The sequence below is a fragment of the Bufo bufo genome, chromosome 3, assembly GCF_905171765.1.
Source record: "Bufo bufo chromosome 3, aBufBuf1.1, whole genome shotgun sequence".
NCBI classification, from domain to species: domain Eukaryota; kingdom Metazoa; phylum Chordata; class Amphibia; order Anura; family Bufonidae; genus Bufo; species Bufo bufo.
Window position 1 is genome coordinate 626,794,649 of NC_053391.1, and position 26,662 is coordinate 626,821,310.

At 42.2% G+C, this 26,662-nt stretch overlaps 1 protein-coding gene across 2 annotated transcripts in view; it reads left to right on the forward strand.

The window, feature by feature from the left end:
- LOC120996302 (NEDD4-binding protein 2-like 2) overlaps window positions 1–23,111 on the forward strand; it is a 39,471-nt gene extending 16,360 nt beyond the window's left edge. Inside the window, exons 6-9 of one of the 2 annotated variants that reach the window (XM_040426141.1) lie at window positions 2,063–2,206; window positions 17,715–18,955; window positions 21,243–21,328; window positions 22,951–23,111. In XM_040426141.1, coding sequence (XP_040282075.1) covers window positions 2,063–2,206; window positions 17,715–18,955; window positions 21,243–21,328; window positions 22,951–22,980 — 1,501 coding nt within the window. In that variant the 3' untranslated portion in view covers window positions 22,981–23,111. Of the gene's footprint in view, window positions 1–2,062; window positions 2,659–17,714; window positions 18,956–21,242; window positions 21,329–22,950 lie in introns of those variants that run through there. The other variant, XM_040426142.1, reaches the window with a different exon arrangement.
- Window positions 23,112–26,662: the final 3,551 nt, after the last annotated feature.

The window sequence follows — 26,662 nt, forward strand, 5'->3', positions numbered from 1 at the left end:
AAATGCATTGCAATACCGGATCCGGTTTTTCTGGTGTCATCAGGCAAAACTGATCCGGTATTTATTTTTTTCACATTTTTAAAGGTCTGCGCATGCGCAGACTGGATACGTGAATGCGGCAATTTGAATGCTGCGGTATTATCTCCGTCCTGAACAGTCAAAAAGACTGAACTGAAGACATCCTGATGCATCCTGAACGGATTGCTCTCCATTCAGAATGCATGAGGATAAAACTGATCAGTTCTTTTCCGGTATAGAGCGCCTAGGATGGAACTCAATGCCGGAAAAGAATAACGCTATTGTGAAAGTACCCTTAGGAATGCTTATCGATATCAGATTAGTGGATCCTGACTCTCAGAAACACCGCTGCTCAGTTTTTAGAAGGGGCCGCGGTGCTCATGTGGCTACAGCAGCCTTCAATGTTTACCTGCTATCCGAGAAGTGGACCGAGGCCAATCTGATATTGATGATAAGCCATGAGTATTCTGAAGGCAGAATACCCCTTTAATGAACAGATACTAGGGATCGACCGATAAATATTTTTTTTAGAGCCGATACTGATAACTTCTACCGATATTCTGTGCATTTTCATTAAAAAAAAATATATAATAATTCTGTTATGGCGTTCATCACATAGATAATTTTTTTTTTTAATAGTTTGGACTTTTCGGACGTGGCAATATGTGATATGTTTATTTATTATTTATATATTTTATATGTAAAATTAGGAAAGGGGGTGATTTTATACTTAATATTTTTTATTATTTTTTTAAACGATGACAGGGAGCTGCGGTCAGCGGCAGCAGTTAACCCCTTAGGTGCGGCACCTGAGGGGTTAACTTCCGCTGATCGCAGCTTCCTGTCGCATTAGTCGTTAACTTTCATTGGTGGCGCAGTGCGCCCGCCCCTCCTCCTCCAGTCTCTCCTGATTGGCAGTGCGGCACAGGGGGGAGGGGAGAGAGTGACTCCTTCTCCCCTGTGCTGCTGAGGGAACATGGCGCGCTGACAGCAGCATGCTCATGTTCTGTGATAGCGTGCTGGACACATTATTGGCAAGGTTAGATGCCGATATCAATAGCTTTGAAAATCATGAATATCGGCTGATAATATCGGTAACTCCGATAATCGGTCGATCCCTAGATGCTACGTATTGGGTTGCATTCATACAACCGTAAGTGTTTCGCGGTCCACAAAACACGAATACCGGCCATGTGCGGACTGGTATTCGTGTTTTGTGGACCGCAAAACACTTACGGTTGTATGAATGCAACCCAATACGTAGCATCTAGGGATCGACCGATTATCGGCGTTACCGATATTATCAGCCGATATTCATGATTGCATGATATTCATGATGGCACAATGTAGAAAATGCCTATTCTTGTCCGCGATGGCAGACAAGAATAGGACATGCTCAATATTTTTTCTAGGGCCGGGGAACAGAACCATCGTGTGCTGTCTGCGTCTTTTGCGGCCCCATTGAAAATAATGTATGACCAGCAGTTGCTTCAAGCTGCAGTTGCTTTGGGTCTGTGAATCTGGACTTAAAACTATTTGTTCAGCTTCAATATAAAAGGGTGATCTCCACTTTAGGACACTGTTTTATCATTTATATATAGAGAGAATCTGTGGAAAATGTTTAGTACTTTGGGCTCATGCACACGAATGTTTTTTGCGTTCCGTATACGGACTGTATTTTGATTCCGTATACGGAACCATTCATTTCAATGGGTCCGCAAAATATGCGGACAGCACTCTGTGTGCTGTCCGCATCCGTTGCTCCGTTCCGTAACCCCGCAAAAATGATGACATGTCCTATTCTTGTCCGTTTTGCGGACAAGAATAGGCATTTCTATAATGGGCCTCCTGTTCCGTTCCGCAAATTGCAGAATGCACACGGGCGGCTTCCGTTTTTTTTGCGGATCCGCAAAAAACAGCACGTTCATGTGCATGAGCCCTTTTTCTTACATATTTTATTACGCCCATATTGCAGTCCAGAGCTGCATTCACACTTCTGCTAGTGGTCAAAACGTTGAAGTTTTTTTTTTTCTTCTGTTTTTAGGAGGAACAAACACAGAGTTCCACGTGACAAGATTTCCCAGATGTTGGAACGGTTCGAGTATGATGTGACTGTCCCTGTGGTCATGAACTCAGTGGAACCCCGTCGTATTCGCCCTAATCACCCACCTCCAGAGGCCCGGCCGAGGTGGGGAGCCTCTGTTGACTGTTCAGATAACAGCTCATCATTCCATAGCAGATGACTGGCTGCTGTTAGAATTGTGCCAGCAGTAAACAGCCATGGGAGATACTTTACAGAAAGTTCATCCTTTCTGCATGCCTATCCCCCCCCCCCCCCCCCAATCCTAAAAAAGTGCATGCACCTCTTCCCCCAATTCCTTCCTTTTCTTTTTAATTTAGAAATGTACAGATACACTTGAGTGTTTGATGGTGCTTTTGATGCCATTACCATTTTTATGTTAGAAGATCTTTATGGTGCAGGCCAAGCTGTTTTCTGTAATTGTTTTTTAATACGGCTCTCAGGGTAAGTTCCCTTTTATCACTCATTTTTATCAGTATCCTTTTTTTATTTCTGGTGTTCCAGAAAACAGCACAGTATTTTTAAGACTTCAACTTTGAAAATTTTCTTTTGTAAAAAAACAAACCACACGAATAATAAAAAGGAACAGCTGACCTCTGCTGCTGATATATAAAATGTATCATACTAATTTATTTTGCCTATTGGAAATAAATTCCTTTTGACTCGTAGATGTCTTAAGCCATGCAAATTTATAACTGGAAATTATTTCTAAGTACTGTTAATCTCCTGCAGTTTACCCTTAAGGGGTATCTTCACGTGGGGCGGTTACGCTGCAGATTTTCCATTCAGATTTTGCTGGTGGAAAATAGCAGTATGTTACGGTACCAGCAATGTGGATGAGATTTACATCCGAAGCATGTCCATTTATGTTTCAGATTTTCCTTGCATATTTCACTTTTTGCAATGCCTAAGGTGGAATCTGCGCAAATCCACATGTATCTCATGCAATTTCGCTGTGGATTCCAGTACATAGGGGATAACTTGTAACTGGAATACCCCTTTAAATGGGTTGTCTCACTTCAGCAAATCGCATTTATCATGTAGAGAAAGTTAATACAAGGCTCTTACTAATGTATTATTATTATCTATATTGCTTCCTTTGCTGGCTTGATTCATTTTTTTTCATCACATTATACATTGCTTGTTTCCATGGTTATGACCACCCTGAAATCCATCAGAAAGGCCAGCCATTTTCCTATAGTGTGCAAGCACGACCACCGCTACTGGATTGCAGGGTGGTCGTAATCATGGAAACTTCGCTGGATAAATCTAGCCAGCAAAGAAAGCAATATGGATAATAACAATACATTAGTAAGTGCCTTGTATTACCCGGCTGAAGTGACACAACCCCTTTAAGCTTCTGCATTTGAAGAGAATCTGCAACCAGTCCTGACATGACTGTATTCCTAATAACAATTCTACAGAATCTTTTCTCAAAGCTCTACGACAACTTTATAAAAGTGGGGGTGTGACACTGCACACTGACACTGTGCAATCAGTGCTGCCAGTGTCAGACTGGGTAGGACACATCCCTCTGGCAAGGGTAATGGTAACACCCAGTTGTTAAAGGGTTTGTCCCCTTTTTTTTTATATTAATGACCTATCTTCAGGGTAGATCATCAATATCAGATCGGCAAGGTCCGACTTCCAGCACCCCTGCCGATCAGCTGTATGAAGAGACCACAGCGCTAATATAACTGCTGCCTTATCTTCATTGTTTACCTACTTTCCGTCGCAACTGCAGCAGTGGGCAGGTGCAAATAACCTCTCAGCCGTCCCATTCACTTCAATAGGATGGCTCCTTCCTGTTCAAGTGAATGCTACAGAGCCGTCCCATTGAAGTGAATGGGACGGATAAGTTGTAATTACACTGTTCACTGCTGCAGTTGCGACAGCGGGCAGGTAAACAATGAAGAGAAGAGAGCACTTGTACGAGTACGGCGGTCGCTTCCTACAGCTGAGCGGGGGGGGGGGGGGGGGGTGCGCGACACAGAGGTTAATCACGCACATTACAAAACACTATAAAGTACATATTACAGAATACGTGGGCAGCATTGCCAATAATAACACTTCATAAAGGCCAAATAATGCCACTACACCATGAGCCAGTCATTAATAATCCCTTTTGGCTGGAGTCGTTCCCTTTCCCTTTTTTTTTTTTTTTTTTTTTTTCTCAGTCCTGTACAGATCACTATGATGACCTCTCCTGACCACAACTTCTTTCTGCATAATTGAACACACCCATTTAGTATTAATGCCTCCTTTTATACCCCTACTTAGTAATCATCCCTGTTTAGGCCCCAGTAGATATAATGCCCCCCCACACACACACACACACCTATAATGCCCCCCAGTAGTGGCCTCTTTACATATAATGCCCCCCAGTAGTGGCCTCTTTACATATAATGCCCCCCCAGTAGTGCCCTCTTTTTACATATAATGCCCTCTTTTTACATGCAATGCCCCCCAGTAGTGCCCTCTTTTTACATGCAATGCCCCCCAGTAGTGCTCTCTTTTTACATGCAATGCCCCCCAGTAGTGCCCTCTTTTTACATGCAATGCCCCCCAGTAGTGCCCTCTTTTTACATGGGCCTAGCGGCATTCAGTTCCCGCCTCTGCTGCTCAACAATAGCGCTCCTTGCGGACCAGAACCAGATGGTCCACAGCCAGGTGGTTGGGGACCGCTGATATAAAATGCAAAACAACCCCTTTTAGTAATTTATAAGTTTCTAGGAGTAATAACAGAGGAAGAGCGCTACACGGAATTATAAGAAAAGATGCTCCAAAATTGTTATATTATGGGGAATACAAGTATTTACTAAAACAGACACATCAGGAATGGCAACAGGTCCTTTTAAAGCTTCTGCACTTAAATGGTCACTGACCTTTCACACAATTTTGCATAAATCAATAGAAGAAACGCACACAAGAGACTTTGTGATATGTCTTATCAATGGGAAATGTCTAGTTCTCGTGTTATCAGCTGTTTACCCCCCCTCCCCCTCCTTACTAATTACTGTTCACTTTCAAAAATGGATGAATCCCATCCTTGCTTTATTCACAACTAGAGATGAGCGAATCGGCTTCGGATGAAACATCCAAAGTCGTTTTGCATAAAACTGCCATGCATGTTTAAAGGGGTTTTCCGGAATGAAGATATCGATGGCCTATTCTCAGAACAGGCCATCATTATCAGACTGGTGGGGGTCTGACACCCGGCACTCTCACGGACCCGCAACAAAAATGATATAGCGGATGGAAGGCTCTGCCCCGGTGCCGGCGTGCTGCAGCTCTGCTCACATTCAGGCCGAATGAATTGAGCTGGAGCTGAACTGCAGTGACCCGGCGCACCCACTACAGTCCACGTACAGTCTTTTGGCACTGATCTTGAAGCGCTCCTGCCTCAAAATCTGCTCCAAAAAATGCCTCAAAACATCCTCTCATTCATTTTAATGGGAAGCAGCACTTTTTTTTTATTTTACACGTGTAAAAAAGAAGCAGTATGCCCTATCTTGGGGCAGAATTAGCAATGAATCTCCCATTGAAATGAATAGGAAGCTGAAAAAAGCAGCTCCATGTACCGTAAGTCCATGCGTTTTTTTACACTGAAAATGTGAATGAAAAATTCAGATTTAAATTTTTTATTTTTTTTTAGGCATAGTCATTTGAACTAGACTGAATGAGCCTTAGGGCCAGTTGGGGGAGGTTATAAAGACCGGACCCCGCCCCCTTCAGTTACTGCCCAAACCCCTGAAGACGCCAGATCTCTGGCGAAACATGTCGGGTGGCAGACTGTGAACTTAGCGTTTTAACCAGCTAGCGGTTCGCTCAGTGATGGCCCAGCAATGTATATTAGCAAATAGACTAGCTAGGACCTGCAAACACTGATTCTAAGATAGGAGACTGTTAAGTCACGGCAGGCACTGCACAGCACAGTGCTTGGGCTACTTTCACACCTGCGTTCGGGTGTCCGCTTGTGAGCTCCGTTTGAAGGCTCTCACAAGCGGCCCCGAACGCATCCGTACTGCCCTAAGGCTCAGTTCAGACCTGAGCGTTCTGAAAGGAGCGCTCTGTATGCGCGATTGTACGGGCGTTTACAATCGCGCATACAGAGACAAGTGTACACACAGTGTCGCGCGTTCCCGAAAGTCTATGTACGGGAACGCGCGACAAGCGCCCAAAAAAACGCTCCTGTACTTGTTTGAGCGTCGGGCGTTTTACAGCGCGATCGTACGCGCTGTAAAACACCCAGGTGAGAACCATTCCCATAGGGAAGCATTGGTTTCTCCTTGTTGAGCGTTTTACAGCGCGTAGGAACGCGCTGTAAAACGCTCAGGTGTGAACTGAGCCTAATGCATTCTGAGTGGACGCGGATCCGCTCAGAATGCATCAGTCTGGCAGCGTTCAGGCTCCGCTCAGCAATCGGACCCCTGAACGCTGCTTGGAAGCGTTCGGGGGTCCGCCTGGCCGTGCGGAGGCAAGCGGATCCGTCCAGACTTACAATGTAAGTCAATGGGGACGGATCCGTTTAAAGTTGACACAATATGGCAAAATTTTCAAACGGATCAGGCTACTTTCACACTTAGAATTTTTTTTAAACTATAATGCAAACGTCTGCATTATTGGAGCGGATCCGTCTGTGCAGACATCAGACGGACCCGCTCTGAACGCAAGTGTGAAAGTAGCCTTAGCCGTGTGGAAATGGAGGAGTCCACTGGGCAACCTGCAGTGTCAAGCAGGTATCCAGGCAGCCACATTGCCCTAATTGGCCATTTAAAGGGACAATGCAAACGCAGCTGAAAATTTTAAACTAAGTGTGTTCTAGGTAGGAATTATTTTAGGGATGCAAAAATAAAAGTTATATATTAAATACAAAATTATAGAACGTGTTAATCTAGAGTCAACCACTGGTCTAATATGACCAACTGTAAATAAATAATTAGGGCCAGTTTACACTTTTTTGATGCTGATTTTGCAGCTTTTTTGCCTCAAAATCTGCTCCAAAAAACGCCTCCCATTCATTTCAATAGGAAGCAGCATGTCCTATCTTGGGTTAGAATCACCGCTGAATCTCCCATTGAAATGAATAGGAAGCTGAAAAAAACATCTCCATGTAAGTCCATGCGTCTTTTTCTGTGCATTTTCCGCGCTTTTTTTTGGTGCAGATTTGCTTCAAAAACCTCAAGCTGAAAATTGACCTTTGTATTGAACCCATTGGTTAAAAAAAAAGAGCCAAAAAACCTCAAGAAAAAAAACACATTTTTTTGCGATGAAAAAAGAGGTATTTTAAAAAATCAGCTGTGTGAGCATACCCTTATGGTGGCAGATTTATGCGTGGAAAATATGCATAAAAACGCGATAAACATTGTGGATTAATATGCGTTTTTGTGTGGTTTTTATGCAGATTTTCCAGAAATCTCAGCCGTCCATTGAAAAGGGTGAAATCTGCACAATTAAAACGCGACAATTGACATGCTGCAGATTTCGAAATCCACAGGTTAATTTTCTCACCTGCAGTGTGTTTAACCCCTTCTACCCCGGGCCAGTTTTCACCTTCCTGCCCAGGCCATTTTTATGTGTCACTTTATGTGGTAATAACTCGAACGCTTTTATTTATCCAAGCCAGTCAGAGATTGTTTTCTCGTGACACATTGTACTTCATGTCAGTCATAAATTTGAGTCAATATATTTCACCTTTATTTATGAAAAAATCCCAAATTTACCCAAAATTTTGAAAAATTAGCAATTTCTCTGCTTTTAAAACAAAGTGATAACTCATAAAATATTTATTACTTAACATTCCCCATATGTATACTTTATGTTGGCATAATTTTGTAAATGTTTTTTTTTTTGGGGACGTTAGAAGGCTTAGAATTTTAGAAGCCATTCTGAAAATTTTTAAGAAAATTTCCAAAAGCCACTTTTTAAGGACCAGTTCAGATCTGAAGTCACTTTGTGGGGCTTACATAGTGGTTACCCCCCCTATAAATGACCCCATTGTAGAAACTGCACCCCTAGAGTTACTCAAAACTGATTTTACAAACTTTGTTAACCCTTTAGGTGTTCCACAAGAATTAAAGGAAAATGGAGATGAAATTTCTAAATTTCACTTTTTTGGCAGATTTTCCATTTTAATAAAAAAATTTCTTTAACACATCGAGGGTTAACAGCCAAACAAAACTCAACATTTATTACCCTGATTCTGAGATTTACAGAAACACCCCATATGTGGTCGTAAAATAATGTAAGGGCGCAGAAGATAAGGAGCGCTGTGTGGTGTTTGGAAGGCAGATTTACCTGAACTGGTTTTTAGATGCCATGTCCCATTTGAAGCCCCCCTGATGCACTCTTACTGTAGAAACACCCAAAAGTGACCCCATTTTGGAAACTAGGCGATAAGGTGACAGTTTTATTGGCACTATTTTGGGGTACATATGATTTTTAATCACTATATTATGTTTTTTGTGAGGCAAGGTTACCAAAAAATGGCACTTTTTTTTTTTTTTTTTAGAACATTCATCTGACAGGTTAGATCATGTGCTATTTTTATAGAGCAGGTTGTTACGGACGCGGTGATATCAAATATGTCTACTTCCTTTGTTTCAGTTTTACATAATAAAGCATTTCTGAAAAGAAAATGTTTTTGTGTCTCCATTTTCTGAGCGCCATATTTTTTTAATTTTTCTGCCGATCGTCTTGTGCAGGGGCTCATTTTTTGCAGGAAGAGTTGATGTTTTTATTGGTACCATTTTTGGGCACATATGATTTTTTTTTTTACCATTCATTATTACACTTTTAGGCAAGGTGACCAAAATAATTGGTTGTTTTTGCACAGTTTTTATTTATTTTTACAGCGTTCACCTTAGGGGTTAAGTCACGTGATATTTTTATAGAGCAGGTCGTTACGGACGTGGCAATAACTAATATGTATACGTTCTCTTATTTATTTAAGTTTTACACAATAATAGCGTTTTTGAAACAAAAAAAAGATGTTTTAGTGTCTCCATAGTCTGAGAGCCATAGTTTTTTTTTTTTTTTTTGACCGATTGTCTTAGGTAGGGGCTAATTTTTTGTGGGGTGAGATGACTGGTTCTATTTTGGGGGACATAGGCCTTTTTGATCGCTTGGTGTTGAACTTTAAATGATGTTAGGTGACAAAAAAATTGCACAACAAGTTGTCTAGTGTGATAAATGTCAACCAATCCACTTTTTTGGCACAGTGCCGGACGAAGAACGCTTTGTATTACCGTATGTCTGCTTCTAATGATTGTGGTAAAAGTACATACAGTACAATACATATACATACGTACAGGTATCCAGCAAGTTATATGTTGCCTCTTTGTTTATGCAGTGGATTTACAGCTGAAATACTGAGTTCCAGCTGCTACATATATATGGATATTAAAGGGGTTGTGTCTTCAGAGCAACACCTGGTTTTCCTTGGGTGGGAGCTGCTGCTGCTGCCGCCCAGGACGTTTGTTATTCTGCTGACCTTTCAGATGAATAGTAATCTCTGTAATATAAGATCTCCGTTTGGGAGCTCCCCTATGATGTCCATATGCCCCAGTCCTGCATATGGACTGGAGTTGTCCTTATGAGACTAGCTCTGTAAAGGGCATCTGTCTGAACTGTTACATGTTCACTTGGCAGCTGAAGGCATCTGTGTATGTGCCCGCATTGCTAAGAAAAATTATGTTTTAATATATGCAAATGAGCCTCTAGGAGCAATGTTATGACAGCCGGACCCCTGCTGCATCCACCAGCATCGGTGATAACATTGATGCTGGTGGATTAACCCCTCATATGCCGCGGTCAGCGCTGACCGCAGCATATGGGAGGTGCACGCTCCCTCTCCTGATCCATCGGGTCACCGCACTGCGGTAGCGGGGACCTGATGGTTGCCATGGCAGCCCCAAGCCTTTGAAAGGCTAAAAAATTTGTTTTTTTCAATATATAAAAAGTAGTTTCAATAAAAAAAAGCCCTTTTCCCATAAAAATACACATATAAAATTGTAACAAATAGAAAAAAAAAAAACAGCCGCATCTGTGACGACCAGCACTATAAAAATATCACACAATCCACCCTGTCAATACCGTAAAAAAAAAAAAAAACTGTCCCAAGAAAAGCCATTTTTGGTTACCTTTTATCACAAAAAGTGTAAAGCCAAGCGATCAAAAAGTCATATGTACCCCAAAATAATACCAATCAAACCTTCATGTTATCCCGCAAAAAATGAGATCCTACCTAAGACAATCGCCCAAAATATAAAAAACATATGGCTTTCAGAAAATGGAGACATAAAAACATTTTTTTTCAAAAATGCTTTTGTTGTGTAAAACCAAAATAAATATAAAAATATAGACAAATTAGGTATCGCTGCATCCGTAACAACACTGCTCTATAAAAATATCACCTGTCTGGTGAAAACCATTAAAATAATAATAAAAAACCGTGCCACAAAATTAAAAATTTTTTGTCACCTTATATAACAAAAAGTGGAATACAAAACGATCAAAAAGTTGTATGTACCCCAAAATAGTACTAATCAAACCATCACCTCATGCCACAAAAACGGAGCCCCTACATAAGATAATCGCCCCAAAAATAAAAATAAATATGGCTTTCAGAAAAGTAGACATATTTGATATTGTCGCTTCCGTAAAAACCTGCTCTAGAAAAATATCACATGATCTAACTTGTCAGGTGAACACCGTAAAAAACTAAAATAAAAACTGTGCCAGAACAGCAATTTTTTTTTTGGTTACCTTGCCTCACAAAAAGTATAATATAGAGCAATCAAAAACCATATGTACCCTAGAATAGTACCAACAAAACTGCAACCTTATCCCGTAGTTTCCAAAATGAGGTCACTCATTTTCTACTCTAGGGTTGCATCAGGGGGGCTTTAAATGTGACATGGCAACTTAAAATTATCCCAGTGAAATCTGTCTTTCAAAATCCATATGGCGTTCCTTTCCTTCTGCGCCCTGCCGTGTTCCCGTACAGCAGTTTACAACCACGTGGGGTGTTTCTGTAAACTGCAGAATCAGGGTAATTAATATTGTTTTCTCTGGCTGTTAACCCTTGATGTGTTAAAGGAAAACTGAATTAAAATGGAAAATCTGCCAAAAAAATGAAATTTAAAAATTGTATCTCCTTTTTTCTTTAATTCTTGTGGAACACCTAAAGTGTTAACGTTTTGTAAAATCAGTTTTGAATAACTTGAGGGGTGTAGTTTCTAAATGGGGTCATTTATGGGTGGTTTCTACTATGTAAGCCCCACAAAGTGACTTCAGAACTGAAGTAGCCCTTTAAGTGGGTTTCGGAAATTTTCTTAAAAATGTAAAAATTTTCTTCTAAAATTCTAAGCCTTATAAGAGCCTAAAAACTAAAATTACATTTACAAAATGATGCAAGCATGAAAGTGGACATATGGGAAATGTAAAGTAATTCTTTTATGATGTATCACTATCTGCCTTAAAAGCAGAGAAATTCTAATTTTTCATTTTTTTTTGTAAATTTTGGATTTTTTAATAAAGTTGAATTATATTGACTAAGGCTACTTTCACACTAGCGTTCGGGTGTCCGCTCGTGCGCTCCGTTTGAAGGGGCTCACGAGCGGTCCCGAACGCATCCGTCTGGCCCCAATGCATTCTCAGTGGAGGCGGATCCACTGAGAATGCATCCGCCTGCCAGCGTTCAGCCTCCGCTCCGCTCAGTGAGCGGACACCTGAACGCTGCTTGCAGCGTTCGGTTGTCCGCCTGGCCGTGCGGAGGCGAGCGGATCCGTCCAGACTTATAATGGAAGTCAATGGGGACGGATCCGCTTGAAGATGACACAATATGGCTCAATCTTCAAGCGGATCCGTTCCCCATTGACTTTCAATGTAAAGTCTGAACGGATCCGCTCAGACAACTTTCACACTTAGAAAATTTTCTAAGTTTTAATGCAGACGCATCCGTTCTGAACGGATGCGAACGTCTGCATTATCGGAGCGGATCCGTCTGATGAAACATCAGACGGATCCGCTCCGAACGCTAGTGTGAAAGTAGCCTAAAATTTTCCACTATCATGAAGTACAGTGTATCACGAGAAAACAATCTCAGAATGGACTGGATAAGTAAAAGCATTTTGAAGTTATTACCACATAAAGTGACACATGCCAAATTTAAGAAAAAACTGCCTGGTTCTAAGGCTACATTCACACGACCGTATGTGTTTTCCAGTCCGCAAAACACTGAACGCAAAAAATACGGATGACGTCCTTTTGGCATTCGTATTGCATCTGTTTTTTTTGCGGATTCATTGTAACAATGCCTATCCTTGTCCGCAAAATGGACAAAAATAGGACATGCTCTAATTTTTGTAGGGCTATGGAACGGACATACGGATGTGGACAGCACACGGTGTGCTGTCCTCATTGTTTGCGGACCCATTGAAATGAATAGGTCCTCATCCAATCCGCAAAAAAAAAACGGAACGGACAGGGAAACAAAATACATTCGTGTGAATGTAGCCTTAAAGGGTTTTTTTCATCTCAGACAATGGGGGCATATCGCTAGGGTCTTATAGGTGCGGGTCCTACAGCTGGGACTCTCATCTATATCTTGAATGGAGCCCCGAAAGTGAAGGAGAGCGCACTGCGCATGCGCAGCCGCTTTCCATTCATTTCTATGGGGCCGCCGAAAATAGCCAAGCGCTGGCTTTTGGGTCCGCATTTCCGTTCCCGAAAAAAATAGAACTTGCCCTATTCTTGTCTGCAATTGCGGACAAGAATAGGCATATTCTATTAGTGCCAGCAATGTGCGGTCCGCAAAATGCGGTATGCACATTGCCGGTGTCCGTGTTTTGCGGATCCGCAAAACACACACGGATGTGTGAATGGACCCTTAAGGTGTTAATTGATTTTAGCGTGGGAGGTTGCAAAACCCCTTTAACTTTTACAGAAGTTTATTACTGCATTTTCTCCTTTCGTAAGGTAAGTAACATGAATCTGTTGTTAATATTTGAGATAAGTGGGGGGAAAAATATCCTTTGCCTTTCTGCTTTGTTTAAAGGGGTTCTGCAGTTTTTTTTTAACTGATGATCTATTCTCTGGATAGATCATCAGCATCTGATCGGCGGGGGTCCGACACCCGGGACCCCCACCGATCAGCTGTATGAGAAGGCAGCGGCTCTGGCAGTAGTGCTGCGGCCTTCTCGCTGTTTACCGCAGGTCCAGTGACGTCACGACTAGTATCAATGGCCTGGGCGGGGCTGAGCTCTGTTCACTTGAATGGAACCCTTTTAATATGTTAATTAACTCTGGCACTGTTCACACTGGAGTTTTTTTTATATTTTTATATACAGAAGCCATGATGGATCCCTTTATGATCTATTTTCCTGGTTAGGATAATGTAACATTCTATACTATTCTGGTCATCAAAAAGAAACCGAAAAGAACAAAAGTGTGAACAGAGTCTTGGGGTCCATTCACATGTCCGCACTTTGGGTCCGGATCCGGCATTGCAGTATTTTTAATCCCGGATCCAGCACTAATACATTCCTATGGAAAAAATGCCGGATCCGGCATTCAGACAAGTGTTCCGTTTTTTTGGCCGGAGATAAAGCTGTAGCATGCTGCGGTATTATCTCCGTCCTGAACAATCAAAAAGACTGAACTGAAGACATCCTGATGCATCCTGAACGGATCGCTCTCCATTCAGAATGCATGTGTAAAAAACTGATCAATTCTTTTTCGGTATAGAGCCCCTAGGACGGAACTCTATGCCGGAAAGGAAAAACGCTAGTGTAAAAGTACCCTTACCACGGCAACTCAAGGGTTGCTATAAGTAAGGGCAGGTTCACACAAGTGTAGTACAAATGCATTTTGCGTGAATATTTTGGATTTGTGACCTGGCCTATCCGCACTTGCAGCGTCATAGGGATCTATGATACCATCAGTCTGGATCAGTTAATGCTTCTGGCAATCAGAATAAATCTCTGGATCAGCGATCCTTCTCTAGTAATCTGGTGACTATAACACGTAATTTTGCTACTCTCAAGAAAGGAATCTTGGCCTCTTTAAAATTATTTTCAATGAATTCCCCATCATTTTCTCAGGCAGAAGGTGCATAGTCACACTGCTCTTACAGTAAAGAATCTTAGCAGGGTGGACTGGCCATAGACCCTACAGAGAAGTTTCCTGGTGGGCCGATGCCCAGGGGGGCGCCCGAGCCCTCCTTCTGGCCGCCGGCTGGGTAAATAACATGCTAGGAGCAGTGTTTTGTGCTGCATTGTGGTATTTGGTTCTGCAGGGGTGGTATCTTGTGCTGCACTATGTACTGCTGAACCGCCTACTTCTATTGTCTTATTGTCCCTTCCTACTTGTGTTGACCCGCCTTCAACCAATTTGACCCTGCCTACAGAATGGGGCCACGCTTAGGGTACTTTCACACTAGCTTTAGAAGAATCCGGCAGGCAGTTCCGTTGCCGGAATTACCTGCCAGATCCGGAAATCCGTATGCAAACTGATATCTTTTTGATCCAGATCCAGTAGACTTTTGCATTGAAATACCGGATCCGTCTTTCCGGTATCATCTGGAATAACGCATCTGGTATTTATTTTTTTTAAAAAGAACTTGAAAGAACTGCGCATGCGCAGACCGAAAACCGGTGCCGGCAATTTCCGGAACACTTGGTACCGGATCCGGCATAAATACATTTCAATGGAAATTAATGCTTGATCCGGCAAGTGCGGTAGAGTTCCGGGATTTTGGTCAAATACTGTGCAAGGGACGGAACACATCCTGATGCATATTGAACGGATTGCTTTCCATTCAGAATGCATTTGGACAAAACTGATGCGTTTTTTTCTGGTATTGAGACCCTTTACCGCATTTCAATACTGGAAAAGAATAATGCTAGTGTGAAAGTACCCTTAGTTTTTTTATTTATTTCCTGGGACACTTTAAGTTCCCAGTCCGCCCCTGCTTTTTAGGAAAATGTTATTAAAGTTTTATAACAAGCCTCATGCAAATGTTTGTTCAAACGGCATTTGCAGCGCATGTGTGACATATATGCTGGACATACAGACCTGACGTGCAGCTCGGTGTTCTACAGCCGCCTACGTCTCCCATTGACTCCCATTAAAAGCAAAGGTATACAGAGTTTTAAAGTTATTTTTTCTTTATTGGAATCCTTTTGTATTAAACTGTAGTAAAGTGTTTCAATATAGAATAATGCATACTGTCTTGATGTCTTTAGGGTACTTTTTATGCTAAGCCCAAAGAAGGAGCAGTGTGAGTGTTGCCTAAGTAATGTTACAGGATCACATTCAAACATTTGAAATTCAGTTTTCAGCAGAGATTACACAGGTTGGTTTGCTTGCCTCGACTCAAATGAGAGATCTTTCATCAAAAAACAGAAGCCGCCCGTGTGCCTTTCGCAATTTGTGGAACGGAACTGGCGGCCCATTGTTAGACATGCCTATTCTTGTCCGCAAAACGGACAAGAATAGGACAGGCTATATTTTTTTTGCTGGGCCACGAAACGGAGCAAAGGATGCGGACAGCACACTGAGTGCTGTCCTCCTCTTTTGCGGCCCCATTGAAGTGAATGGGTCCGCACCCGAGCCGCAAAAACTGTGGCTCGGATGCAGACCCGAACTACGGTCGTGTGCTTGAGGCCTAAGTGTAATTATAGATGGTGCAAAGTTAGTAATCCCACATAGGGCCTGGGGGGGACCCAAAAGCCCATCTGTCACATAAGACACCAGTAGTATAAATGCTATGTGGCACCCTTGGGTTATGCCTCCTAAATGCCACTCTTTCTTATGTTAAGCACATTGAGGTAAATTTTAATTTCAATATCGAAATTATCATAGATTTTAATTTTGATTTCGTAGTCAGCATTGACTTAGGGCACGACACAGAACAATATAATCGTGACCTGAAAGATTTAACCGGAATCTGTCTTCAGATTTATGCTGCCTTAAAGGGGTTCTCCAGCTTTTTCTTACTGATGATCTATCCTCTGGATAGATCAGCATCTGATCGGTGAGACTCCCATCGATCAGCTGTTTGAAACGGTGAGAAGGCCGCAGCGCCACTGTCTGCAAGACCCCTTGCCGATCAGATGCTGACGATCTATCCAGTGGATAGATCATCAGTAAGAAAAAGCTGCAGAACCCCTTTAAAGCCTCTTTACACTGAACAGTTTTGCAGGCGATTCCTTCCCAGCAAGCGTCTGCTCGTCAGTGAAGGAGAGATCTCCACAGTATGGGAAGGAGCGATCTCTAATGCCATCACTCATCCCCATACAGAATCATGGTTTTCCTACACAAACAATCCAATTACCCAAAGAACGAGCGTTTCACACTAGCGTTCGGGGCTCCGCTTGTGAGTTCCGTTTGAAGGCTCTCACAAGCGGCCCCGAACGGATCCGTCCAGCCCTAATGCATTCTGAGTGGATGCGGATCCGCTCAGGATGCATCAGTTTGGCACCGTCTGTCCTCCGCTCCGCTCAGCAAGCGGACACCTGAACGCAGCTTGCAGCGTTCGGGTGTCCGCCTGGCCGTGCGGAGGCAAACGGATCCGTCCAGACTTACAATGTAGGTCATTGAGGACGGATCCGTTTGAAGTTGACACAATATGGCTCAATTTTCAAACTGATCCGTCCCCCATTGACTTTCAATGTAAAGTCAAAACGGATCCGTTTGCATTATCATGAACAAAAAAAAAAAAATTTTTTTTTTTTTGTTCATGGTAATGCAAACGGATCCGTTCTGAACGGATCTAAGCGTTTGCATTATCGGTGCGGATCCGTCTGTGCAGATACCAGACGGATCCGCACCTAACGCAGGTGTGAGAGTAGCCTTAAACCGACAGATAGTCGCTAACGAGCGTTTGTTAGCGATTATCTAAACTTTGGCCAGCTTAAAGTAGTCACCAACACCCTGCTGTGTGCCACTCGTTTTCTTGCAGTAGTTTCCATAAAATCAGACTTGATTAGGTGCAGTGCAAAAAGAGCCAGGACTCCTGGCATTCATGAGCAATGGGCTACCCCACCTCCGTATGGTCAGGGTGTCAGTCATTGCTTCATGCTGCTCTCAGGGCAGCAAATACCTGGTGACAGATTCCATTTAAGCTATTCATGGAAGGAAGTTGTCTAACTTACCTGGTGTCATGTACTGCTTCTGTGTTTGGTGGGGCTCTGTTCTTCTATTATCTGTAATTCTTAGGCCACCTGCACACGTTGCCATTTACGTTTCTTGTGCAGAAATACCACAGCGTAATACAGTACCAGCAAAGTGTACGAGATTAGACAAATCTTATGCGCACTTTGCTTTTTTATTCCGTTCAGAAATTGACCAGAAATCTGCAGCCTGTCAATTGTTTGCAATTTTTGGTGCGTATTTTACAGTTTTCAATGGAAGGGTGAAATCTGTGGCAACACCGCATCAAAAACTCCAAGTAACACATGAGAAAAGTCTAAGGAATAGGTTTTCCAGATCTCATCCCTTCTCTTACTACATTCATGAGTCTTAGGTGCTGTGAAGATGAATTATATCAATTTATGCCAGAAATTGTATGACTAAGTAAGAAAAATTGTATTTCTCTGTTCATCTTTTAAAGGACACTCGGTCTAAAGGGGAAACGTCACAGAAAAAGGTATCCGAAGAATGGAAACAAAATAGTGAGTCGGAAACCAAGTTTATCACCCCAAGAGGGCGAAGGACTGGAGAAGCTGGCGGTAGAAGATCCGAGAAGTGGTTGTAATGTGCAGGGTTGTTTGATGGATGTTGAGGGAACTGGAAAAGTGCAAGTAAAGATTGATTATTCTGGAAAGGAAGGATATTTATATGATTTTCTAGCAACATTTTTGTCACGCTGCTCAGTTCTTAGTACTGCTGCATTATTTGGAAGGGTGTCGGACCTCCTAGAGCTAATGGACAAGCCTATAACGCCATTGAAACCTGAGATTGGAATTCTAGTTTCCCATAGACATAGATATTTGCTATCCTCCTCTCTGCTGTCATTGGTGGTAGATAGTGTGTTATGCAAAGGAACAAACCATGTAAGACCTTCCTTCAGCTGGCTCCAAGCATGCTCCAAAGGTCTCCACGTTACAGACCTGCCCCATTCTAGAGGGCAAGACATAATCAACACTGGTCTTGACCTGTACTGTAGTCTTATTAAACTGATTGCAGGACACACTTTGGACCTCTACAGCATAAAATGTTCCAAGCCTCAACATTTCAATCAACTGACCTTTACAGGAAGTGAGAACCAAGATGGGCAATCTATGCAAAAGTCCTTACAGTGCAAAAGATTCAAGGATCCTTATCTAGAACCTGAGATAAGTAAACAGGAGTCTGTTCAGAGCACCGATTGTACTAAAATTCAAGTGGAAAGCAGCCAGACAACCCCAAGACGTCACAAGCGCCTCAGGAGAATCTACAAATTGGCACCAACTTTTCAACATCCAAGAATCTTATCAGAAACCCGAATAAGTGTTTGGAAACACAAATGTGCAAGTGGAGCAAGAAATCTTTCTACAGAAACCGATGCAGCGGTGGCAATGCAGAATCCACTGGAGGAGAACCCTGTAGGAAATCTGGTCAATAATGAATGTAAAGATGATTTGACCCCAAGAGATGCAAGTTGTAGGGCTAAAGATGCAAGTGTATACAAAGGGGTTTGTGAAGTTGAACCCTATCCAGCAACCACCAAATGCTTAGATAACCATGAGAATTCAGTGATGAGATGTTACTCTGGTCTCCTTCCGGGGGCTCAGTCTTGTCCCGGACTCTATTTACCGGAGCAGTTTGCCAGACAGCTGGTGGAATTATTTGGAAGCCCTGGTATAGAATTAGGTAAAGATTTATATAAAAAATTTTTTTTAAGACTTTTGCCATAGTTATGTGTTTTTTTGTTAAGAAGCTGTTACTTCACAGAGGTGCATATAGAAATTCAAATCGTGACCACCTAGCAGTGAAAAATGGGGTTCAATCCAACTGAGACCACGTCTAAATATTCCACAGATTTACAGTTCTTACAGTAAAGAAGCCTTGTCGCCTGTGGATACTCAAGGCAGTGCCCCCTTATCCCCAAATTGACCAGAAATCCACAGCATGTTAATTATGTTTGTGATTTTTGGTGCAGATTTTACCCTTTTCAATGGTAGAGTGAGATCTTTTACACAGATCAGCTTTTCACCATATTTTTGTAGGGGCCTTATATTTCCCCGATCAACCCTTTAACCCCCAGAGGGTTTTTCACTTCCTACCTTTCCAGGGCCATAACTTTTATATATATATTTTTTCTCGTTCACATAACTGTATGAGGGCTTGTTTTTTTGTGGGACAAGTTGTACTTTCCAATGGAACCATTTAATATTGCATAAGATGTAGTGGGAAGCTGGAAAAAATTCCAAATAGTGTAGAATTCGGAATAAAACGCAACTGTTTTATGGGTTTTGTGGCATTCCCTATGCTGTAAAACTGACCTGTTACTTTCATTCTCTGGGTCAGTATGATTACGGTGATGCCACATTTGTATAGTTTTTCTTGCATTTTAATACTGGGGGGAAAAAAAAACTTGAAATAAATTAGTTTTTTCATTTCATCGCCATATTCTGACCCCTATAACTATTTTTGTAGTGTACAGAGCTGTGTAAGGGCTAATTTTTTACGGGCGATCCTTTCATTGATCCTATTCTGGTGTGCATGACTTTTTCATCACTTTTTAATTATTTTGTTGTGGGAGGTGAAGCAACCAAAAAATGGCAAATAGGCCACTTTGACTTTTTTTTTATGTTTTCCTGTTTGCCATATGGGATAAATATTTTTAGATTTTAATAGGGCGTTTTCACACACAGAGATGCCCATGATGTTTTTTTTTTATTTTGGGGAAAAGGGGGCGATTTTTTTTATTTTAATTTTTTTTATTTTTTTTTTAAAGGGAGTCTATCACCACATTTGGACATTATAGACCGCTCACATAGCGTTCTGGCATAACTTTAGATGAATCAAATGATACCTTTGTTGCGTTCTTCTGCGGTTCACCTGCGGCAAAAACGGGGTTTTATTCATATGTAAATGAGGGCTCGCAAGAGCCCAGGGGCGGCGTTAACTTCTTTGGAGCCCAGGCTGCTCATCCTCTTTTGTTAATATCCCCGCCCCAGCCTCTGCCTGTCCTTCTCTAACCTTGCGTCCTCTCCCAGCGAAATCCTGCGCCTGCGCTCTGCCTCACTTGGCCGGGGCATGTGCACTGCGATGCCCACTGTGGGCGCGCGCTTCAAGATTTTTGCGCTCCAAGATACCGTGGTCATAGGAAAGCGGAGCAATATGCTATGGAGCTGCTGTCTGTACAGCGCTCAGGGCAGCCCAATAGAATCCGTACTCCCATACACAAAGATGTATGAGAATACAGATTCTAAAGCACAATAGGCACCTGAACTTCAGTCAAAATCACAGAAATATAGTGGCCAATATGGGGGAACTGCTCAGACCCCAAACACTGTAACGTCTTTCTCATTGGGGGAGCAGTCCCACCGCATGTGGACCGCAGCAAGCGACCATCCCCAGCAAAAAATGTGTACAATGGAGGATGCCGGAGCGGTCCACATGCACCACAAAGGCATCCTACACAAAACGGAGCATTGTGCGGATGAAAATATATAAATATATAAATCGCAGAAAAAAAAAAATGCACCAAACAAATATGCCACTGACTATACTAGCTAGTCATACAAGCAGATATTAAAAGCTGAGACTTCAGTCGCCTATTTCGCTAGGAGAGGTAAAAAAAAAATTAAAGAGTATTACAAAAATTATTTAATGACCTTGAGAACAGGTTTTGATAATATTTACCGGTATGTACACTTTAAATACTAGTATTTTGGCTGCCTGCAGCTGCCACTAGGGGCATCTTATTGCATAACGTTCTGCTATTGAGTTCTATCTATAAATTGTATACAGCAGTCTCCTAAGCTCCCCCTACTGGTGGCTTTAGGCAGACAGACTCTTACAAAGACAGCCCCTTTTTCGAATGCAATGATGCAATTTAAAAAGCTACTGGTTACTATTACTTTTTATATTTGCCTGCTTAATAGTTCAGGACTGTCATAAAGGACACTAACCCATCCGTTTTATGTAATAGATACATCTAGACCAAAGGACTTAATTGTACCACTTGGATATGACCTGGCCAGAAGAGTATATCTAAAATGGAAGAAGTCATTGGAGGTGTGTATTTCCTATTTTTTCCTGTTACACAACATTAGCTTCTTAGCTTTATTCGAATCCAGGAAAAGACGTTGGGAGCATGTAAATCTGCCGGAAAATCCATTTTTACCAAATTGTGCAGATTTTCTTCCAGATTTCTTGCGATGTATCATCTAAAAAAAAAAAAAATCAATATATTCAACTTCCCAATCTTCTGCTGCTGTTGTGATGACGCTTGACCAGCGGGGGACAGACCAGTCAAGCGTTGCCACTGGAGTAGCTGAATACTGGGAAGGTGAGGATACAGATTACTGTCTGATGTGGACGTACCACAACAAGCGATTTGTGTCATTGTCTTAGTGCCCGGGCTGCCACCAGTGAAAATATCTTAATGTCTTTGAACCGATGACCTGTCCTCTATATAGGTTATCAGTATCTGATCAGTGGGGGACACCTGGGACCCCTGCTGATCAGCTGTTTGAGAAGGCATCATAGCTTGCGGGAGCACCTCTGCCTTCTCCATGCTCACCTGGTACACAGCTCTGTACACTGTATGGCGGCTGTGATTGGTATTGCACCTCAGCCTCATTCACTTCAATGGAGCTGCGCTGCACCTAGGCCATGTGACTGATGAACATGACATCATATGGCCTTGGAGAAACTGAGAGAAGGCCGCGGCACTACTGCGAGCGCCGGTGGCTTCTCAAACAGCTGATCAGCGGGGTTCCTGGCTGTCGGAGGATAGGTCAGTGGTTAAAAAAAAAATGGCATTTAAGGGTCCATTCACACGTCCCTAAGTGTTCTGCAGATCCGCAAAACATGGACACTGGCAATGTGCATTCCGCAATTTGCGGACTGCACATCGCCGGCACTATAATAGAAAATGCCTAATCTTGTCCGCAATTGCGGACAAGAATAGGACATGTTCTATTTTTTTGCGGAAACAGAAGCACAGATGCGGAAGTGCGGATCTGCAAATGCGGATGCGTACAGCACATTCCACCCCATTGAAAATGACTGGGTCTGCACCCGTTCCGTAGAATTGCGGAATGGATGCGGACCCATTTTGCAGACATGTGAATAGAACCTTATGTAGAAAAATGTAATACAAGGCACTTACTAATGTATTGTAATTGTCCATATTGCCTCCTCTGCTGGAAGGATTAATTTTTCCATCACATTATACACTGCTTGTTTCCAGGGGTTACGACCACCCTGTAATCCAGCAGCGGTGGTCGTGCTTGCACACCTATAGGAAAAAGTGCTGGATTCTCTTGTGGCCGGGACTGTGGGAGTGTGCATAGGCTGATGCTTTTTCCTATAGTGTGCAAGCACGACCACCGCTGCTGGATTACAGGGTGGTCATAACCCCTGGATACAAGCCGTTTATAATGTCATGGAAAAACAAGCCAGCAAAGGAAGCAATATGGACAATCACAATACATTAGTAAGTGCCTTGTATTCACTTTCTATACATGATAAATACCATTTGCTGAAGTGAGACAACCCATTTAATGGTTGTACAAAGTAAAATGATGCTACTTTCTGAAATGTGATGGTGATCATTAGAAAACCACTTTAACGGCAATAAAATATATTTTCTATGAAATGGCATAAACCTTTTTTCTGTATTTTTTTTACAGGCAAAATACAAGTTTCTTTCAGCAAAGTAAAGTCACAGAGTCTGATAATAAAGTCAGTACATGGCATAGCTTCTGTCTCCTGTGCTGTAAATAAATGTAGAGCGGTCTTTACAGACATTTACTTGACTTTGTCATATTAAAGGGTTTGTTCAGGACATTTAAAAATCTCAGAGAACAAAAGAAATGTGATTAACCTCTTAAGGACACATGACATACCGGGACGTCATGTGTTGTTCCGATCACTGCCGCCCGGCCGGCAGTGATCGGAACCCGGTGCCTGCTCAAATCATTGAGCAGGCACCTAGGCTAAATGCGCGGGGGGGTCCCGTGACCCCCCCATGTCGGCGATCGCGGCAAACCGCAGGTCAATTCAGACCCCCGAATGATTTTATGGTGGCGGGAGGTGCAGGGGGAGGGTTGCGGGCGGTGCGGGAGGCGGGCGGTGCGGCAGGCGTGATCGCGATCCCCCGCCCGCCTCCCCTTGTATAATCGTTGGTTTCTAGTGGGTATACCAGGGTGCCAGCACATTGCTGGCACCCTGGTATAAACGGCTGACATCTGCGATGCGATGTCAGCCGTTTAACCCTTTCCATACAGCGGTCCGTACGGACCGCTGTATGGAAAAGGTTAACAGCGCAGGGAGCTCCCTCCCTCTCCCATCGGGGGGCTGCTGTGCCTTTGCAGCCCCCCGATGGGGAGGGAGAGAGCCCCCCGACAGATCCCCTCCTTACCCTTCCCCGTCTGCGCAGTTCTGGCCACTACTGAGCAGACGGGGAAGGTTCCCATGGCAACAGGACGCCTCTCAGGTGTCCTGCTGTCCATGGTGCTGAACAGATCTGTGCTAAAAGGCATAGATCTGTTCAGACAAGTGTAAAATACAGTGCAGTACAATATATATTGTACTGTACTGTATTATACAGACATCAGACCCACTGGATCTTCAAGAACCAAGTGGGTCTGGGTCAAAAAAAAAAGTGAATAAAAGTGAATAAAAGGTAAAAATCAAAAAACACATTTATCACTGATTAAAAATGAAAAAAATAAAATTCCCTACACATGTTTGGTATCGCCGCGTCCGTAACGACCTGATCTATAAAACGGTCATGTTACTTTACCCGAACGGTGAACGCCATAAAAATAAAAAATAAAAAACTATGATGAAATTGAAATTTTGCCCACCTTACTTCCCAAAAAAGGTAATAAAAGTGATCAAAAAAGTCGCATGTACGCCAAAATTGTAACAATCAAACCGTCATCTCATCCCGCAAAAATCATACCCTACCCAAGATAATGGCCCAAAAACTGAAAAAACTATGGCTCTTAGACTATGGAAACACTAAAACATGATTTTTTTTCTTTCAAAAATGAAATCATTGTGTAAAACTTACATAAATAAAAAAAAAAGTATACATATTAGGTATCGCCGCGTCCGTGCCAAAAAAATCTATTTCTTGTTACCTTGCCGCACAAAAAGTGTAATATAGAGCAACCAAAAATCATATGTACCCTAAACTAGTACCAACAAAACTGCCACCCTATCCCGTAGTTTCTAAAATGGGGTCACCTTTTTGGAGTTTCTACTCTAGGGGTGCATCAGGGGGGCTTCAAATGGGACATGGTGTAAAAAAAAACTGTCCAGCAAAACCTGCCTTCCAAAAACCGTATGGCATTCCTTTCCTTCTGCGCCCTGCCGTGTGCCCGTACAGTAGTTTACGGCCACATATGGGGTGTTTCTGTAAACTACAGATTCAGGGCCATAAATATTGAGTTTTGTTTGGCTGTTAACCCTTGCTTTGTAACTGGAAAAAAAATATTAAAATGGAAAATCTGCCAAAAAAGTGAAATTTTGAAATTGTATCTCTATTTTCCATTAAATCTTGTGCAACACCTAAAGGGTTAACAAAGTTTGTAAAATCAGTTTTGAATACCTTGAGGGGTGTAGTTTCTTAGATGGGGTCACTTTTATGGAGTTTCTACTCTAGGGGTGCATCAGGGGGGCTTCAAATGGGACATGGTGCCAAAAAACCAGTCCAGCAAAATCTGCCTTCCAAAAACCGAATGGCATTCCTTTCCTTCTGCGCCCTGCCGTGTGCCCGTACAGCAGTTTACGACCATATATGGGGTGTTTCTGTAAACTACAGATTCAGGGCCATAAATATTGAGTTTTGTTTGGCTGTTAACCCTTGCTTTGTAACTGGAAAAAAAATATTAAAATGGAAAATCTGCCCAAAAAGTGAAATTTTGAAATTGTATCTCTATTTTCCATTAAATCTTGTGCAACACCTAAAGGGTTAACAAAGTTTGTAAAATCAGTTTTGAATACCTTGAGGGGTGTAGTTTCTTAGATGGGGTCACTTTTATGGAGTTTCTACTCTAGGGGTGCATCAGGGGGGCTTCAAATGGGACATGGTGCCAAAAAAACAGTCCAGCAAAATCAGCCCTCCAAAAACCAAACGGCGCACCTTTCACTCTACGCCCCGCTGTGTGCCCGTACAGCAGTTTACGGCCACATATGGGGTGTTTCTGTAAACAGCAGAGTCAGGGCAATAAAGATACAGTCTTGTTTGGCTGTTAACCCTTGCTTTGTTAGTGGAAAAAATGGGTTAAAATGGAAAATTAGGCAAAAAAATGAAATTCTCAAATTTCATCGCCATTTGCCAATAACTCTTGTGCAACACCTAAAGGGTTAACGACGTATGTAAAATCAGTTTTGAATACCTTGAGGGGTGTAGTTTCTTAGATGGGGTCACTTTTAGGGAGTTTCTCCTCTAGGGGTGCATCAGGGGGGCTTCAAATGGGACATGGTATAAATAAACCAGTCCATAAAAATCAGCCTTCCAAAAACCAAACGGCGCACCTTTCACTCTACGCCCCGCTGTGTGGCCATACAGTAGTTTACGGCCACATATTGGGTGTTTCTGTAAACTGCAGAGTCAGGGCAATAAAGATACAGTCTTGTTTGGCTGTTAACCCTTGGTTTGTTAGTGGAAAAAATGGGTTTTAAATGAAAAATTAGATAAAAAAATGAAATTCTCAAATTTTCTCCCCATTTGCCAATAACTCTTGTGCAATACCTAAAGGGTTAACAACGTATGCAAAATCAGTTTTGAATACCTTGAGGGGTGTAGTTTCTTAGATGGGGTCATTTTTGGGTGGTTTCTATTATGTAAGCCTCGCAAAGTGACTTGAGACCTGAACTGGTCCCTAAAAATTGAGTTTTTGTAAATTTCTGAAAAATTTCAAGATTTGCTTCTAAACTTCCAAGCCTTATAACATCCCCCAAAAATAAAATATCATTCCCAAAACAATTCAAACATGAAGTAGACATATGGGGAATGTAAAGTCATCACAATTTTTGGGGGTATTACTATGTATTACAGAAGTAGAGAAACTGAAACTTTGAAATTTGCAAATTTTTCCAAATTTTTGTTAAATTAGGTATTTTTTGGTGCAAAAAAAAAATTTTTTTTGACTTCATTTTACCAGTGTCATGAAGTACAATATGTGACGAAAAAACTATCTCAGAACGGCCTGGATAAGTCAAAGCGTTTTAAAGTTATCAGCACTTAAAGGGACTCTGGTCAGATTTGCAAAAAATGGCCTGGTCCTAAGGTGTAAAAAGGCTGTGTCCTTAAGGGGTTAAATAACACACATTACAAGTATTACTCACCTGGAAACCCCTCTGGTGCACCCACTGGTCTCTGTTACTGTC